Source organism: Wolffia australiana, chromosome 8 (assembly GCF_029677425.1).
Source record: "Wolffia australiana isolate 7733 chromosome 8, ASM2967742v1".
NCBI classification, from domain to species: Eukaryota; Viridiplantae; Streptophyta; class Magnoliopsida; order Alismatales; family Araceae; genus Wolffia; species Wolffia australiana.
Window position 1 is genome coordinate 5,366,651 of NC_135842.1, and position 17,035 is coordinate 5,383,685.

Genomic DNA, 17,035 nt, shown 5'->3' on the forward strand with positions numbered 1-17,035 from the left:
AAACAATTAGAATTCACAAGTGCGGGTTTTGCATACATAACGCCAAGCACGTAAACGTGTGTTTTTCACTAATTTCTTCCACTCCATTTTTGCCACGTCACCGCCTGTGCGCGCGCGTTGTACGCGCAGCGCGGGCGGTGAACTTACCTCTTGCAGCTGACATGCGCGTGACACCATTGGACGGCTCTCGTTGCGCCACGTCGGCACGTGGAATGGACTTGGGCAGTTTTTTTTAGCAACGTCCCTTACAACATAATCTCTTGCAATCCGACGCCGCCCAAAGAATATTTAGAAATATACACCCCTTCTCGCATTCTCTCTCCTCCGCTTTTCTCTAAAATATTAAAACAATTAATTATACAATTACAATTAAACCCTGAACTCTTTTAAATTAGATCTTTACGCCTGCAATGGCGACCGAGAGCTGTTTTCAGCGTTTTTTGCGACGAAACGTTGCAAAAAGGGCCCGGAAAGTTCAGAAATTGTAAAAATACATTTTTTCTATTATAAATATGCCTTTTTTCTTATAGTAAATGCATTTCCTCTTGAAATAAATCCCAGAAAAATCCTAAAAATTCGTAAAAAATTCTATAAAATTCCCTGATTCATTCCCATGCTGATAAATGCCAAAATAAAATATTAAATATGTCATTTTCATTCAAAAATAATTATTTCGAGCTTCAATAAATCCTTAAAAATTCATATAATTAACAGAAAATTATGAAAAAACAGAGATTACTTGAAAACATTATTTTCATGTAAATATATGGTAACAGCCTAATTTTAAGCTCTTTAAATGCATAAAATCATGCTAAAATCATGAAATAAACACAGAAATTAGGGTGTTATCAGTAACGTGACTAAGCGTGCCGTAGAGATCACTCCGGTACGAGTAAAGAATTCGAAAAGTTGCCACCGTCAAGAGCCGAGCAGACCTTCGTAGAGATCACTCTGGAGGTTCTTGGAGGCTCAAGATCGACAGCTACGCGTCACCGACCTGGGATATTCGCTCCACCGAGGAAGCTCGCCCAGATTTGTCAAGGATCAACCATTCTTGGTGGGTTCTTGGCAGACACAGGTCAAGAATCTTCTTTCTTGGCCATCTCCTTCCCCCATCATCTGCCACCCTTCACCACCCTGTCATCGACCTCTCTCCTTCCTCCCTGTCCCCCTCACCGCACCTTATCGTCCCTGTTGTTCCACGCCCTGCCGCCGCCCTCATTCCCTTCCGTCCTTTCTTGAACTGCCAACGCCCTCTTTTCCCCGTTTCTTGATCTGCCGCCCCCGCCCCCCCCCCCACCTTCGTCCCTTGATCCATCTACGTTTCTTGTCCCATCGCCCACGCCCTCCCCCGTTCACCGCTATCTTCCCTGACGTAGACCTCACTTGCCATCCTCCGCCTCCGCCATCCATTCCTTCGCCCTCCTCCGCCGTTCCCGGACCGTTCACCTTGCCAAGGATCGCTCCCGCCGATGACAGTCGCTCCACCTGCTTGACTTCGCTCGCCGAGGCCTGCCCGACTCCGCCGGGCCCCGCGTTTCCCGCCGGTGCTGACCCGCCGTCGCGCTGGTGCGCCCACCTCCCGCGCGCGAACGCGGCAGGAATTTCCGCCCGCGCGAACAAGCCGGTGATCGGGCGCCTGTGCGGATCGGCCGCAGCGCGCACCACGCCAGACCGCGCCTGCCCGTGTGCGTTACCGCTGGTTTCCGTTCCTGCCTCCGTCTCGTGCCTGCGTCCGCGTCCTCACGCCAGCGTCGGAACGCCATACGCCCCACTCTCGGCTATGCATGCTTCGTTACCCCTGTGAACCTGCCGAGGCCGACGCTTGTCCACACTCCTAAAGGACTACTGATCTGCTGTGTCCGTTGTTCCCTCGCCGAACTCCGTGGACTAGCACTCTCCAGGTACCTTCTCGTCTCCCCTCCATTTCTACCGGCATTATTATCTTCTGCAGTCTTGTCGCCTGCTATCTCGTCCGCTGCCGCGTCTTACATCTAAATCTCTGGTAGGATAGCCACCCTCGTCGAATGTAGGAGTTCTTGAGGTTGAAGGGTAGGTGCCTGATCTAGACGCCGGACATTTCTGAGCCGTAACACGTTCCTCACTAGCTAGACGTCTAGTTGGTCTCACGGGTCATTGGGAGTTTGATCCTCGGATCACTCTCTCCTCACCGATCAACGTGAACTTACACTCTCGTTCGTTGATGTCCTTACTGTTCATTCACCTCTATTATCATCCGACGAATTGCATTTCACGACTCATCCATCATATCCCTGTGGCGTAATACGAGCCGATCGATCCCGGCCGATCGTATTACATCAACGTGCTCAGCCCCAGGCCAAGCTGCACGTTTAGCCCCGGGCCGAGCCGGCCTCAGGCCCACAAGCAGAGTCCCCACAAACAGAGAAGGTGCCAATGGCAGTTGAGGAGGCGGCGGCGGCGGCTGAGGAGGCGGCGATGGTCCAAGCGTCGGCGGAGGTGGCAGCTATGGCAGCTGCAAAGCCTCGACGCGATGGGTGCCACGTGATGCGACAGCGGCGACCGCGCGATGCGACAGTGACTGCGGCACGATGGCGGTCACTTCCATGATGGCAGGTAGCGTGACGGGCGGCGGCACGCGGCGGCGGCGGGCGCTGACAAGCTGCAGCGGCAGCTGTCGGCAGGGGGAGGCTGTGGCTCTTCCTCCTCTCTCCTACCCTAATTTTTCTCTCTCCTCAATTTCTTTCTCCTCTCTTTCCCCTTTTTGTTTGTGGGTGACGCGGCCTAATCTTGGCCAATCGCCCCCCACTTAAGGGTGATCGGACGGTCAGGAGAGGCCACGATCACCCGTAACAGGGGCAAACAAACAGAACCATGCATCTTTATTTCTTTTGAAAAAAAATCCTTCTGGAGGGTTTTTCTGTGCAATTCTGGAGGGGAAGAGAGCTCCCGGTCACTGATTGTGGCCCTGACAGTGAGGTCCACTGCCAAGGAGCCACGAGTACATGTCGACGGTGAGATCCACCACGGAAAATCAACAGGAGAGTACTGGACGCCACGTGCTCGACAAAATGCCAGGACTTGAATCAAGGACTTCGCGGTGAGAAACAACTCGATCCGACACATTCTGATCGACCAATTCGCGCGTTCAAGGTTAGTTCCTACGTGTTTCGTCAAAATGGTTGTTTAATTAGGTTTAATTTTTTTTACTTTTTAAATTTTAGTTTGAAAATCACAAAACCCTTGAAATCTAATTCCAACCTTCTATATTTGATATTTCTCATCCAATACTAATCCGATTCTGACAATTTTGGATCTGTCAGATAGATATCGCGTGTCCCTTCGTGTTTTCACCATCTATTTGTCATTCTTCTCTCAGTTTGTCATTCAATTCTATGAAATTGTTCCTCGTACGTGCAGATCTTATCTGAAAACACCTATTTCCCCGTGGATTCGACCTCGACTCATCACTATAGTTCGTTTTATTCATTCATTTATCCATGTCATCTTTTACTTTGTTTGACGGTTAAATTTGTGTTTAACGACCTCAAATTTTAGTCCCGTCACTTTTCAATCACGTGTTTTGAATCTTTAAAGGTTCAATAATATCGTCCTTGCCTTAAATATTTTCTTCCAACCTTTTCAATCATGTGTTTTGCATCTTTAAAGGTTCTATAATATCGTCCTTGCCATATATAGAAACTTCTATTAAAATTTCAGTTAACTGAAACATTTGGGATCTAAGTTTGCTAACATATAGAATATAAAAATCCCATAAATGTGCATAAAGAATATGTATAGTTAATAATGTACTTATGCGTGTAACAATATTAATCGTTTTGCTTATAAATAAACATACTAATGTTCATAAAGTAATTCAAAAGATGTAAAGATATAGGATAACATATAATATTCAATTTGAAAAGTATATGATAATAGATATACATTTAAGATCAGAAAGGTTAAAACAAAGGAATCATTATAACTATATAATGGTAATTAGGTAACCTAATTTGTTAGATTATTCTTACTCCACATATTAAAACATATATAAGTCATATATGAAAATGAAATCAGAACCTTAGTGTTTCTGAGGTTCCAAAGGTTATCCGCGCAGTGGATAAGTTTGGACTACCAAAGAACCAGTCGGGCCATGACAGCGGGTGTTTTCTTTGTTCTGTTTGATGTTTTCTGATAAATTTCATGTTTATGAAAACATGATTAGTGCACTGTACCTATTGATAAATCATACACATGTTAAAGTCATTTTTGGGATCATTTTATATGTATTACCTTGAACTTTATAAGAATTTCCATCTCATGCATCAAAAAGAGTTTGCGATAAAACGATGCATTTATTGTAATATATATATATTACAAGTCCAAGTATTTTTTAGTAAAAATTTGTTTGAAACAATGTTAGTGTACTTGAGGTTAATGTTGTTTAGTATGTCAATCTATGCTTTTTCACAGAGGAAATCAAAACTTAAGGAAGACGTAAAATAAAGAAAGATAGAGAGAGAATATATACATATCTAAAAAACGAAAAAGTTAAGGTTTTATGTGGCCGGCTAGGGCGCAGCCAAAGTGAATCAGACAGGCGAACGCATGGCGCTCGAGCCCACCGACGGCCACCAAAGGGCCGCCATCTGGCACAGGATCAGCCACTACCAAGGAGCCCACCAAAAGCCCAACAGTGGGCTCAATGAAGCCCAATAGAGAGATTCATGCATGCACGATAGAAGGAAAGTTTTTTTATTTTGATCTATGATATCAGTCAATATTTTATTTTGATTTAAAATAATCCGACATTGGATTAAAATTGCTTGTTCTTTTCATCTCTGCATTGGCCCGGGCCTTGAAGGAACAAAAGAATTGCGGCCCAACGGACCGTGATATTTCAAAAAATTAAAAGAAAGTGTGACTGGGCTTCACACCTACTCAGCCCGAAGCCCATGTCATTTCGCACTGTTTTGAATAGACGTATATGATATCATCTGTCTAATCTTCCTGAACAAGATCAGACGGTGAGTTCTGCCTTGTTTTATTTAATTTTTTTTCTTTATTTTTCAGGCCTTCTTATTGGCCATGACGGCCAACATGGATTGCTGGACCCTCCGAAGGACAAATCACGGAGAAGGCATGCTGATGGGCATGTTCGCGTAGCATGTTGACAAGGCTGATGACTGATCAGGTGCACCAAAGTTAAAAAGGGTACATGGCTGAGATTTGATCGTAGCCGTTGAACCCTTTATGAGGGGGATTAGACGGGTAGGGGCAGTTTCGTCCATCCCCGCCCCTGGCCATCGACGTTGACGTCAAATGACGATTTTCGACAAAGGGGGGGCCACCATGGCATTTGACGGCCAGGGAGGACCCCCAAGGCCATCCTGCTGGATCAACACCCGAGGAGGTCCTTCCCAAGCCATTGAAGGGGCTCGAAGGCCCCTAATTCCAAAGCTTCAAATGAAAAAAGCATAGCCGCAGTGGGAGACCCATCCTGTGGCGAGATGAGCTCGAGGAGTGTCGTGACACTTCCCATAAGTCTCCAATTTTTCCCAGGATGCGCCTAAGGAGTGCTGAAATTCCTTGGATTCAGGCCAGCAAAGAGGAAGGCGGGAGGAGAAGCACACCAAGGTCAGAGGGTGGGGATCGGCGCCCCCAATCTCTGACCACCTGAATCAGGGCAATACAGGTGAGTTCTTCAACATTCTTGGGTAGATCTTGAATCCATTAATGTTTGTTTTCATACCGTTGGTAAAAATAGCAAGTTTAGATTGATTTCATCATGTTCTAGCATTGCGGCTTCGTTATGGAATTTCATCAAACACCTAGTGTGTATTCGAGAAACACACATCAATTTATATAAGGCCCTTTCGATTTACCTTATAGAAAACTTATAAAAAGTATATATATATATATATATCAAAATATAAAAATACACCTCTGATTTTGGTCTCTATCGGGCATTCTGTCGAACACCTCCCGGTGTTGACAGAATTACCCTTGATTCTCTTGAACTTCAGATATAAAAATTATAAAAATCTACGAAAAATATAAATACATCTATATAACTATATAATAACTACTAAACCTATATAAGTCGTAGCCTTCCAGTGTAGTCATATTATGATCATACAAATACTCCTTAATTACCCTTACTAGCCCCTTTATTCTCTTTTAACCTCTCTCCCTATCTAGCAAGCTAATTAATTATATCATAAACTCAACAAACTCTCTTAAGAAAGATATATAAGTATTTATCGATCCCTTTAATCTTCATATTAATAAATATATAATTCCTTATTTATCCTGTTTAAATAAAGGAATCATGATAACTATATTATGGTAATTAGGTAACCTAATTTGTAAAGAGTAATCTAACTCTACATAGTAGAACATATATGATTCATATATGTAAATGATGCTATACCTATCAAGTGCCATTTAGGTAAGACATAATTTATACTACTTATAGCTTAATCTCACCACTTTCTTTAAGATGTTGAGTCCATCTAGGCTTGTTGGTTGACCCCGTCGATTATCATTCTCTGAAGTACTGAAGGAAACACCACATAAAATCAATCAGGTATTGTGAACAAATCAAAGCATTAATATTCATTAAAACATCCATCGCTCCAGTGGATCTTGTCTTAATGAATTGAGACCATCTACCAAAATTGTTGACCTACCTTAAGTCTGGGATGGGTGGTGTCAGGTCGTCCATAAAAAACCACACAACTAGATGACTGAAATAGGCAACTAGGTATGCATTTTCCAACTCAGACTATAATTCTAAACATTAGTATAGCAAGAGTACGGGTCGAATCCACAAGGAATTAAGGTTTGACTTTAAGTGTGTTCACTTTCCTAAGTTTACTTGGTGAACTAATCTAATTTTTGGAATTTCTAGAGAGAAATGGGAGGAAAATGTCGAGATAGTCTTTGAGGACCTTAATTTCGTCCAAAGTCTAAATTTGACCCAATGAGCTGACAGTAAAGAGCAAAACGTCAACGCCCGGTTGAGGGTTAATATTATCCAAATTTTACAAAATTGGTACTAAAATCCAAGAAAATTGATGTTTGACCACAAAGATATGACCAGTCAAAGTCCAGTTCTCAAAATCACTACACGCAGAGGGATGTCTTGGTCAAACAAAAAATTCAGGGATCAAACCTTTTTAGAATTGAATGAAATCAGTGGAAATGGAAAGATAACTTAGGGACGGCTTTAATGATACCTAAAACTTGAGGATTAGAAATAAAATCACAGAGAACAAGCTTCTGTAAGTTGCGTCTAGAAATTCATGATTTGCATGAGGATCCGGTGGTCAAAGCTGAATGATAGAGTCAAATGGAAACCAAATAATACGTTGATACCGTGCATGGATAGCTAACAAAGTGAAGCATCTGTTGCCACAAGAATCACATTATATGGTTAAGAGATGAAAGGAATCATATCACATCACATCATCTGTTGCCGCAAGTAAAATTGAAATATATGGTAATGGGGTCGAAGGAGACAGAATTTGCTCATCGGTTGACCACTTTGTGAGTTTTTTGGACCAGGATGGGCGTTACACAGTCCTTACACATACATAGGGTATTATGTATACGTTAAAAGTAGTAATGGTTCAGTTAATCACTTATTTTTTAAGTAACATAAAAAATGGTTAAAATATTCATTTAATCTGTAATAAAGGTAAAACTACATGAAAATCTCAAGGTTTTGACATCAATATTTTTTAATTCGATGTTTAAATTTAATAAATGTGTATAGTAGATCAAAAACTTGTTACAATCAGAGGATAAAAATAAGATAGCTTGTATTGTTTCCTCTTATTATTGATACTTCCTTTTCTTAAGAGCTTACTGTCACTATCTCCCTCTAATATCTTAATTAAACTGATATTATCCTTATTGAAAAGGAAAATTAAATTGATAGAAATAACTTGACGTTGGGAAATTTTCAAGTCCACCTTAAACTATATAATAATATAATAATATACAATCACTACACTTTAATAATGCTAATCGAATGTAGGATGAGACTTTCAGTTTGAATTCCTATTTAATAAGACTAATGATATCTAAGAATATTGACAAAATACTGAAAAGCTCTAAAATATCAATAGATACTCTCACCCCTGTTTTATTTTCATGTCTTACAAGTTGATGAAACTACAAATCACAAGAAGATGATTAGCAACAAATCAGTTTTTATATTAAGTGTATTTTCGTTTTACACTCTGGTCACTCATATATTATTTATAAGTTAGCTAGGAAACAAAAAAGATTAATTTAATAAAATCTCTTATCTAAATCTGGGTCAAGTTAGAATCATCTAAAATCTCCAAAAACAATATGATCCGAAAAAGGGACACAAATCTTAGTTGGATGTTGCAACTGTTCAAGATATGTCTGCACATTTCCCTAAATTAAAAAAGAATGAAAACATATGGATTGAAGTGAGGGATAATGATTTATGCTACTTTGTAATTAATCTGACACATAACAATGGACTAAGACCAAGTGCCAAATATTTGAGTTCAAAATTATTAATAAAATTAAAATTACTCAAACCATTTGGTATCCGTTGTATACTGAATTCATCATGAATATTATTCATCAATGTATATTTCACCTGCTCCACGCATCACCAAGTCTGAGGGACAAGAATGATCTGCTGGCACCTGAGGTCTCCACTTTGACATATATAAACACTCAATCTTACATATATAAACCCCCCCCCCCTGGCCAGCATCTAGGCACAGCTGGAGCAACCTAGGTGCGTAACCCTTGGGTCGGTCACACCGGGCACTGTGTTTTTTCCAATAAGAAAATATACATTTCTAAAAAAAATTATAGTATACATAGCTGTGCTGTATACAGATAATGTTATAATTGGATTTTAGTAAACCATTGTTTATTAGGGGAGGTTATTCATTTTTTATATTAAAATGTATGAGCTCTGTTGAAACTGTCTCCAATTAAAATATATACAACATAATAGATAATTGTGCATGTTTGTCATGCATCAAATGCCTTATTTACCACATGTGCCAAAGCATCCAACATAATTAGAACATAATACTTCTCCTTGTGGAACTTTATAACACAGTAATTAAGTTTACATCATCATTCGGGTCTAGGCAGTTCTAATTAATAAGTAGGACTCATATGGCAATGAACTGAAAATAAGGTTTTATACTATTTCCAAGGAATCTAGAATGTTAAGTTTGTTAAATTATTTAGAGGTTGTTAAATTCTCTAGGTTATACTAAGCCGGATGTTAATATATTAGAAAATATAATTTTCATAGTAGTTCTAGGAATTGTCTTATGATCTCTCACAAAGCAGAAATTGGTCTCAGAACTCATGGTGGAAGCTGTGTATGTACATTGCTTCCAAAGAAAATCAAAGGATATACGACACCATATATTCATTAAACCTCGGCAGTTGCGAATTTCAATGTGAAATAAATTAGCAACACTAAAATAATCAATTTAAGGTCAATTGTATGAAAAAGAGAAAATAACTTCTTGATAAGCTAGTATCTGGTGCAACTCTATGATGGCCCCTCACGAAAGCGCTTTATTTCGATTTCTGTAAAAGTCTCTTGTAAAATACATTTGTCATTGAATAAAATAGGAATGAAAATGAAGGTCTGTTTATTCAGCCAAATCATAATACTAATTAATTTTATTGTTATGCATATATTTCTGAGATATAGCGTATAGAAAGGAAATATAGCTTTAGTGATGTATCACCATCATGGCAAAATCTTCAGCATGATGGCAAACTCTTTAAGAACAAAATTACAACTGTCTAAGCAGACTCTAGACTTTTCTGAGGGAAATATTTCTCTAAACTCGAAACCTAGAAGATTTGTGAGTTCGCGGTCGCATATAAGTTGAGGAATCATTCCCCATAAGCCATTAGCAAATTTCCAAAAATCTCTCTTCACAACCTAGAATTTTGGATGTCAATTCCTGTAGTCAAAGAAGTCATCTACACTGCAAATTAATGTTATTATCAATGTAGGGAGGTCTACGTTAAGAAAGTCTCTCTCTAAACCTACATTTCTACATCCCCAATATCAAAAACTTTCCGGCCGAGTTAAATTTTCATTTTCTTTGGAGGTAAATATGATTTATGTTTTCGTCACTGTCTTGAAGTCTACACTAAGAAAGCTGGAACATACTGAAGTCTACCATTCAGATAATATCTCAGCTTAATTTTGTAATGTCGAGGCAGAATTAGAACACTAAATCCAGCGAGAATTCTACGTGAAAGATATATTTAAACAAAATTACAAATTAAAATTATCAACCCAAGAGAGCTGAAGAAATCTCTTTCACCTAAATTTTATCATGTCAAAACAAAATTAACTTTCAAATTCTGGATAAAAGGAAAATCTATGTGGAGATACTCTTGCCTATAGAATCTCAAGTTAAATTATAAACCACTAACAGATGATGCACATATAGAAATTGATCTACACCTACATTTTATGATGCGCATCCCCATCATCAAATGCCCAGCAGCATTAAACTCCTATTAAATGAACAGATAGAAACGAATTTACCTTTTAGCACTCAACAATTATCGATATTCTCCCGGGAGGTGGTGAGCTGCTACCACAATCTTATCAGCGAACATCTTCCCAGTTTTGGGCATGACATGCCAGTGCAGGGTTAAATTGATTATTTTCCCCCGAAGGTTGCTTCCCTGAAGATCGGCAAGAACAGGAGAAGTCAGAAAGGAAAAGCAAAAAAAAAGCCCAAATAGCAGAGGCCCAGCTCAGAACAACAGAACTACAGGAATCAACCACTGTTCTTGCCTGGTCAACGAAGCGGTACTTGTTTGAGGTGTGAACCGAAAACTTTGCGTTCTCCTTGGACGGGATGATTCCGTCCCACAGAGAAACCTGCTCGGCATGATTAAAAATTGGGGAAAAAACAGATTAACTTGCTGATAACAATTATTTTTTAATATTATCAGCATTGGAACTAACTTGGTTCAAGGAGTTCTCGGGAGTTTCATATTCCGCCGCAACGAAGACAAACACCTGCCGAGAATAGCGATGAGGACAAACGGCGAAGATTTGTTTTGATTGGGTGTTATAGAAACTAATCCCACCTAATATTTCGAATGAGTTGAAAAATAGACAACTTGAAGACAATTTGACAATAATATGATGGAAGTATGCTCATACAGAAAATAAAGGGAAAAATACTATTTGAAGTATAGAAGCAAAACAAGCTACTGCCAAGCCTTTGGGATTCTAAGGAGAGCTAGCATAAACCATCAACGCTTTATAAATATGCTAAATAATACTCATGAGATAGCGAATAAACTTGTAAGGTATATTGATCACTCTAGAAATATGTCCCCAACCCAGGAATTACTCCCCATTTTCAGCAATAAAATACTATATAATTCCTATGAAATATAATTACCACCATCACTATATTTGAGGAGCGATTAATCTGAGATCTTTGATCATACTATCAGAGTGATTCATATGTAAGGTATTCATGGGGCTCTGGAGAGAAACCTGCCACCATAGATCTCCCACACTTGACTAGGTAGGGCGTTGGTATGCAAAAATAATCCTTAGCATATCTGCTGGAGGTCTCAAGCTGCTCAATCTACCTCAAAGTTCATCCATAGGGTGAAGAACTAGAGATCATGGATGGACTACGGGAAATGGTTTGGGATGAAGGACTGGAACTCAATGGAATGCTGTTCAGTCATAGACAATGGGGCATGCTGTTTTGTCCGGTTTCCTGTTCAAGGGGTAGATAGAATGAATGACAGAGCAGACCGATGGGAACTGTAAACCAAGTGTGATGCAATGGAAACTACGATGGAAGGGAAGCCAATCGCGGAACCATTTGGGTGACGGAATGGGTCTGAACAGAAGGTATTTCCGTCATAGATTATAGGGGCCCCGCTGTTTCATCTTGTTCTCTGTTCAAGAGGTAGACAGAATGAATGACAGAACCAACCCAAGGACAACTATGAAATCAGAGTAATGTAATGGAAGCCAGTGACAGAATGGAACAGGACGGACTTGAAGGCTGGGAGAGGTTATGTACGGTTTTATGTCCTCAGGTCAGGGCGGATGACGGATGACGGATGACTGCAAACCCTACGAAGAATTAGAAAAGCTGAAAGCTGAGTTTGTTCAAATCAAGCAGCTCCAGAACTCTGCCTCCATTGCCCCATCAAACGCTTTATCTCGTAAACATTTAATGTCATACAATAGTATGAATCTATCCGAGTTTTTTCCCATAGTCATAGATTGCGGATTCTTCCTTTTGAGGCCACAGATCACAAGAACCCAGAAAAATTCTCTTTTATTTCACACAAATCATAACTAACTTCACCGCATGTCCTTGCTGTCAATATATAGTGGATTCCTATAGCAGGAATTGGCAGTCTGAACATTCCAAGAATTGGTCGACCCAATGGAATCCTTCATGTGCCATCTCTAACAGCAAACCTAGTTTCCCTTCGTAAATTAGTGAAGCTGATTATTGATGAGTTATAACATTGGCAAATATTGTGCCAAGGGTTGGCAATGATGAAGAATTTGTCGTCAAGTTCACTAATTTCATTAAACAACATCCTCAGCCATGCTTTTATTGAGCAAATGATGATGAAGGTCTCAACAAAAGGATGGATGACGATGAGAAAGGCAACAACAATGATGTCTCTTCGAAACTGAATAGTGATGTGCTAGATAGCCCTACCTTAAATTTTTTTTTTTTAAAACAAAAAGGCGGTCTCCCTAAAAGACTGGTAACCACCTGACGTATACATGTCTCGAGCCCAAAGGCTCCTTTACATGAGTACTTCTCTTCGTCCCCCTCCAACCCCGGCTCGGGGGAACCATGACACCATGAGTCCCTCCACCTCGTGGGTTAGCCAGTTCGTTGAGGCTGTTCCACCTCACAATATCGCTTTGTTTCTGTTGCGCCAAATTCCCCAAAGCACTGTCAGCGCTCTACCCCCTTTTAATTCTGTCTGGATCCAAGTCTCTGCATGGACTCCCAGAAGGTCTCTTTTGATGTCGTGTTCACCGCCGCCTGTGTTCAAGTGGCCCAAAGCGTACGAGCAAAAGGGCACCTGAAAAATAGATGGTTACAGTCCTCATCGCCTTCTGAGCACAGTACACATTCCATCGGTGCGTCAGGGTACATCTTTTTACGGAAAACTCGGGTCACCAATATTTTACGGAGTAGGAGCCACCCAAAGATCTTCACTTTCAAAGGGACCTTTAGACGCCATATCATCTGGCATGTGCAGGCAGTCTCTAAGTTTTCTGTGTTTCCCTGACAAACCCCCACGTACGCTTTCCACACTTTAAAAAGGGCTTTGGTCCAGTCCCAACCATCTTTTATGTCGGATCTGGTGCGAAGCTGATTCAATGCTCGTTGTAAATCCAAGAGGTCCACTATTCTTCGATCTTGTTGAAGATATGGGCTAAAGAGTCCAAGCTTAAATCGGGCCCAGTCTTAAGCCTCTATCGGGCCCACTAACTACGGCTAACGGCTAGTCAAACTAGCCGTTGGCGGATTAGCCGTTAGACGGCTACTATAAAACCAATGGACGTACTATTGTAATCGTTATCCTTTTTTAATTAACTTTGAACTTCTTTGTCTCTTCTACTTCTGCCATCTTCTCTCATTAGATCAACCCTAAATTCGACAGATCTGATAGGGCGCCCACAAACCTCAGGTTCCATGTGCCGCCCCAACACTCCCCCACTGTGATGTCGGGGCGTTGTGGTAGCGCAAATAACCATGGAAGTGCTACTCGCAGGGGACTACGTGATGACTAGTGGCCTGTCCAAAAGCGAAATAGAGAGCCGTCGCCTAGTTGGGCTGAGTAGAACCCCCAAACTTCGGGGAAGATTTATCCGAGGCCTTGCTAGAATGGTGACTTCCCCCTGACCGGAACTGTTTTCTCGTCCCAGTTTAAGCCCTCGCTGTAGCTGTCTCTCAAGTTTTGAATGACTTGGTCCTCGCATGGTTACATGATCCTTGTTACCCATTTCGCTATTAGGGCCGTATTCATGCTTTGGATGTGCAGCACACCCAGTCCACCTAGCTTAAGGGGTTTGGAGATGGTATCCTATGCAGCCAGTGCTAGTCCTCGGCTCTGGTTGTTTCCAGGTCCTCTCCAGAAAAAGCGTCTCATAAAGCCCTCCAGTTTCTGACCAATCTCAGCTGACAGCTTGTACACTGAAAGATGGAAGATGAGAATCGCTGATAGTACTCACCTCAGGAGCACCAACCGGCCACCTCTGGATAGCACTTTAGCTTACCATCCTTCCAGCCGTTGCTCGACCTTCTCAATCACCGGCTGCCAGTCCGCCATACTCATCCGCCCTCGGGTCAATGGCAGTCCCAAATATCTCATAGGAAGGCTGCCAATTGGTGTACCCAATGCCTCAGCACATTGTGTCACTTCCTCTTGGGGAAGATTAGAACTCACAAATGCTGATTTGTCATGATTTATGCGTAGGCCCGAGAAGTCTGCAAACAAATCGGAGTAGGAGCCACTCTCAAAAGAAAAGAAACTTTGAAACAATGAGAGATGATGCCAAGGGTTCAGCCTCAGTTCAAGAGAGCAGAGGACCTCTAAGGTGGCATTAAAAACGTTGTCAATAGTTCCATTATGATGCTAACCTTGTTCCTTTAATTTATTAAAGTGGTCTCAGTTTTATCTTCTTGCCTCTAGCATGGAGTACACAAAACAGCCGGGTCGAATATAGATACAATGGCTGAGAGACTGAAAGGGCAACGACAACATTTGATAGGGTATAGAAAATGGGTTTGGGAAATCAGGAGGAAGAAGAGGAATGAAGCTCTAACCAGAGTAAAGCAACTGGATGAGCTCGAAGACATCAGAGGTCTAGAGGAAGAAGAGGCTCAACAACGTAGAGAATGGCAGGGGGTGGTGGTAGAGGAAGACAAGAAATTAGAGATGGATTAGAGACAACGCTCAAGACTATTATGGCTAGGAGCAAGCAACGAGAATACCAGATCCTTTTGCCTGGCGGCAAATGGCAGAAGACATACGAATCAACCAATGAGAATAAAGGAGGGACATCAAGAACACATTGGATCACAGGCACTGGGACAGGACATTGCAGACCACTTTCGATTCTTCGCCAAAAAAAGGGAGCGGAGCCGGTGGAAGTGGTGTGATAGGGGGGCAAAGATGGTGAGCCCCGAACATCAAGCGGAATTGATTCGTCTGTTTTCAGAAGATGAGGTTAAGGCTGCAATCAAGGGGTTGAATGGGGAGGGAGCTCCAAGTCCAGACGACATCCCAGTATTCTTTTATAGCGAGTGCTGGAATTTGGTTGGACCAAATGTGATGGCCACGCTTAAAGAATTTAGACAAGAACGAGGGGATATGGAAAAGATCTGTTAGATATAAGATGTATCTTTCTACGGGCTAATTAGTGTGGGGCTTATAACAGCTAGTAAAACTTGCCGTTAGAGACGGTTAATCTAGCCGTTAGTCTACTTGTATAAATTCCTACTTTGTGTAATAAAAATTACCTTTTCTCCTTTCAATCCTGCTTCTTCCTCTGTCTACCTAATCATCTCTCTCTCTCGCCCTCGCCACAAAGTAGATAGGCCAAATCGTAATGGTATCAGAACAGGCATGATTGTTACTTTGTTTCAAGTTTATTTGCTACGTTCAGATCATCATACGGGAGGATCTCGACTTGCAGAAGCTAGGATCATCCCACGAGAGGATCTCGATCACAAGGCAATATGGCTGACGAGTCAATGAAGCTCCAGGCTGCTGTTGTGTCGACTGCATCATCTGGGCACCAGTTGATGGTCCCTGATCGATGGCTGATACACCTCCCGGTACTTGCAAAGTGCAACATTTTCCATGGCAACAATCTACTTCTCTGGGAAAGAACCACCCAAGCTGCTTTGAAGCCCCGCAAGCTCCTACATCACTTGACCGAAGACTGTCCAGGCGAAACTCATCCAGATTACCAGAAATGGACCATGGAGGAGGAATTCGTATTTGGATGGATGCTTGATTCTCTCTCTTCAGAGCAGTTAACAAGGTACACTTCGTATGCAACATCTAAAGCTCTATGGGCAGCTGTCCATTGAAATCATTCTAAGAAGAATGACAAAACAAAGATTATCAATCTCATCGTCCAGTCCTATACTCTCAAGCAAGGAGACATGGATGTGCTTACCTATTCCAATAAGCTGAGAGATATTCACAATGAGCTGGATCATTGTCGTCCACCCTCCATTCATCCAGTGGCTAGAGCACATGAGGCGACTAATCACCTCTGTCAATTCCTTCAGGGGCTTAGACCAGAGTTTGAACAGATCAGGAGTCAGCTCTACAATCGTGAAGATGAACCCACATACGACGAGGCTGAGTCCAAGGCTATGCAAGAAGAAAGTCGTTTAAACTCTGTCAAAGGAACTAGTGAAGGCACAGCCTATATAACAAGAGGACAGATCCAGCAAAAGGGTGATCAAGAAAAATCTAACAAGGAAGACATCTTTTGTAATTACTGCAAAAAAGGGGGGCATACCAAAGACAAATGCTGGAAGCTGCACGGGAAGCCTCCTCACATTGCAAGAGCACATCTAGCACAGCAAGGAGAGCAAAACTCTGGTAATACTCTTCCCTCAATGCAGGATCCCCAGAAGGTGATGGAGGAACTTCATAACTTGAAGACGATCATACACTCTGGATCTATCGTAGGCTCCACCTCAATGGCCAATACTGGTAACAATAATTTTTTAACGAAAATAGCTTTTTTTACTAAGGATTTAACAACTGCATGGATCCTAAATTCAGGAGCGACGGATCATATGTCATCTAGGAAAGAATCCTTCATAACATATGAAAAAATCACTCCTGGTAAGCATGTACAAACTGCTGATGGAACACTACTTCCAGTAGTGGGAATAGGCAATTTGAATATACATCCAATTGGTGAACTGCAAAATGTATTACATGTTCCAAAACTTTTTGTAAACTTAAT

At 41.4% G+C, this 17,035-nt stretch overlaps 1 protein-coding gene and 1 long non-coding RNA gene across 4 annotated transcripts in view; one reads left to right on the forward strand and one right to left on the reverse strand.

Annotated features, from left to right (window-relative positions):
- Window positions 1–884: 884 nt before the first annotated feature.
- Window positions 885–2,907, forward strand: LOC144707029 (uncharacterized). The gene is made up of 2 exons (XR_013582386.1): window positions 885–1,904; window positions 2,332–2,907. It is a non-coding gene; the product is annotated as an uncharacterized LOC144707029 (long non-coding RNA).
- A 6,499-nt stretch (window positions 2,908–9,406) lies between these two features.
- LOC144706498 (Signal peptidase subunit) overlaps window positions 9,407–17,035 on the reverse strand; it is a 35,948-nt gene continuing 28,319 nt past the window's right edge. The window contains exons 4-7 of one of the 3 annotated variants that reach the window (XM_078579480.1): window positions 10,997–11,050; window positions 10,823–10,909; window positions 10,568–10,710; window positions 9,407–9,585 (exon numbers count right to left, since the gene is read on the reverse strand). In XM_078579480.1, the coding sequence (XP_078435606.1) occupies window positions 10,585–10,710; window positions 10,823–10,909; window positions 10,997–11,050 (267 nt within the window). In that variant the 3' untranslated portion in view covers window positions 9,407–9,585; window positions 10,568–10,584. Of the gene's footprint in view, window positions 9,596–10,387; window positions 10,711–10,822; window positions 10,910–10,996; window positions 11,051–17,035 lie in introns of those variants that run through there. The other 2 variants (XM_078579481.1, XM_078579479.1) reach the window with 2 other exon arrangements.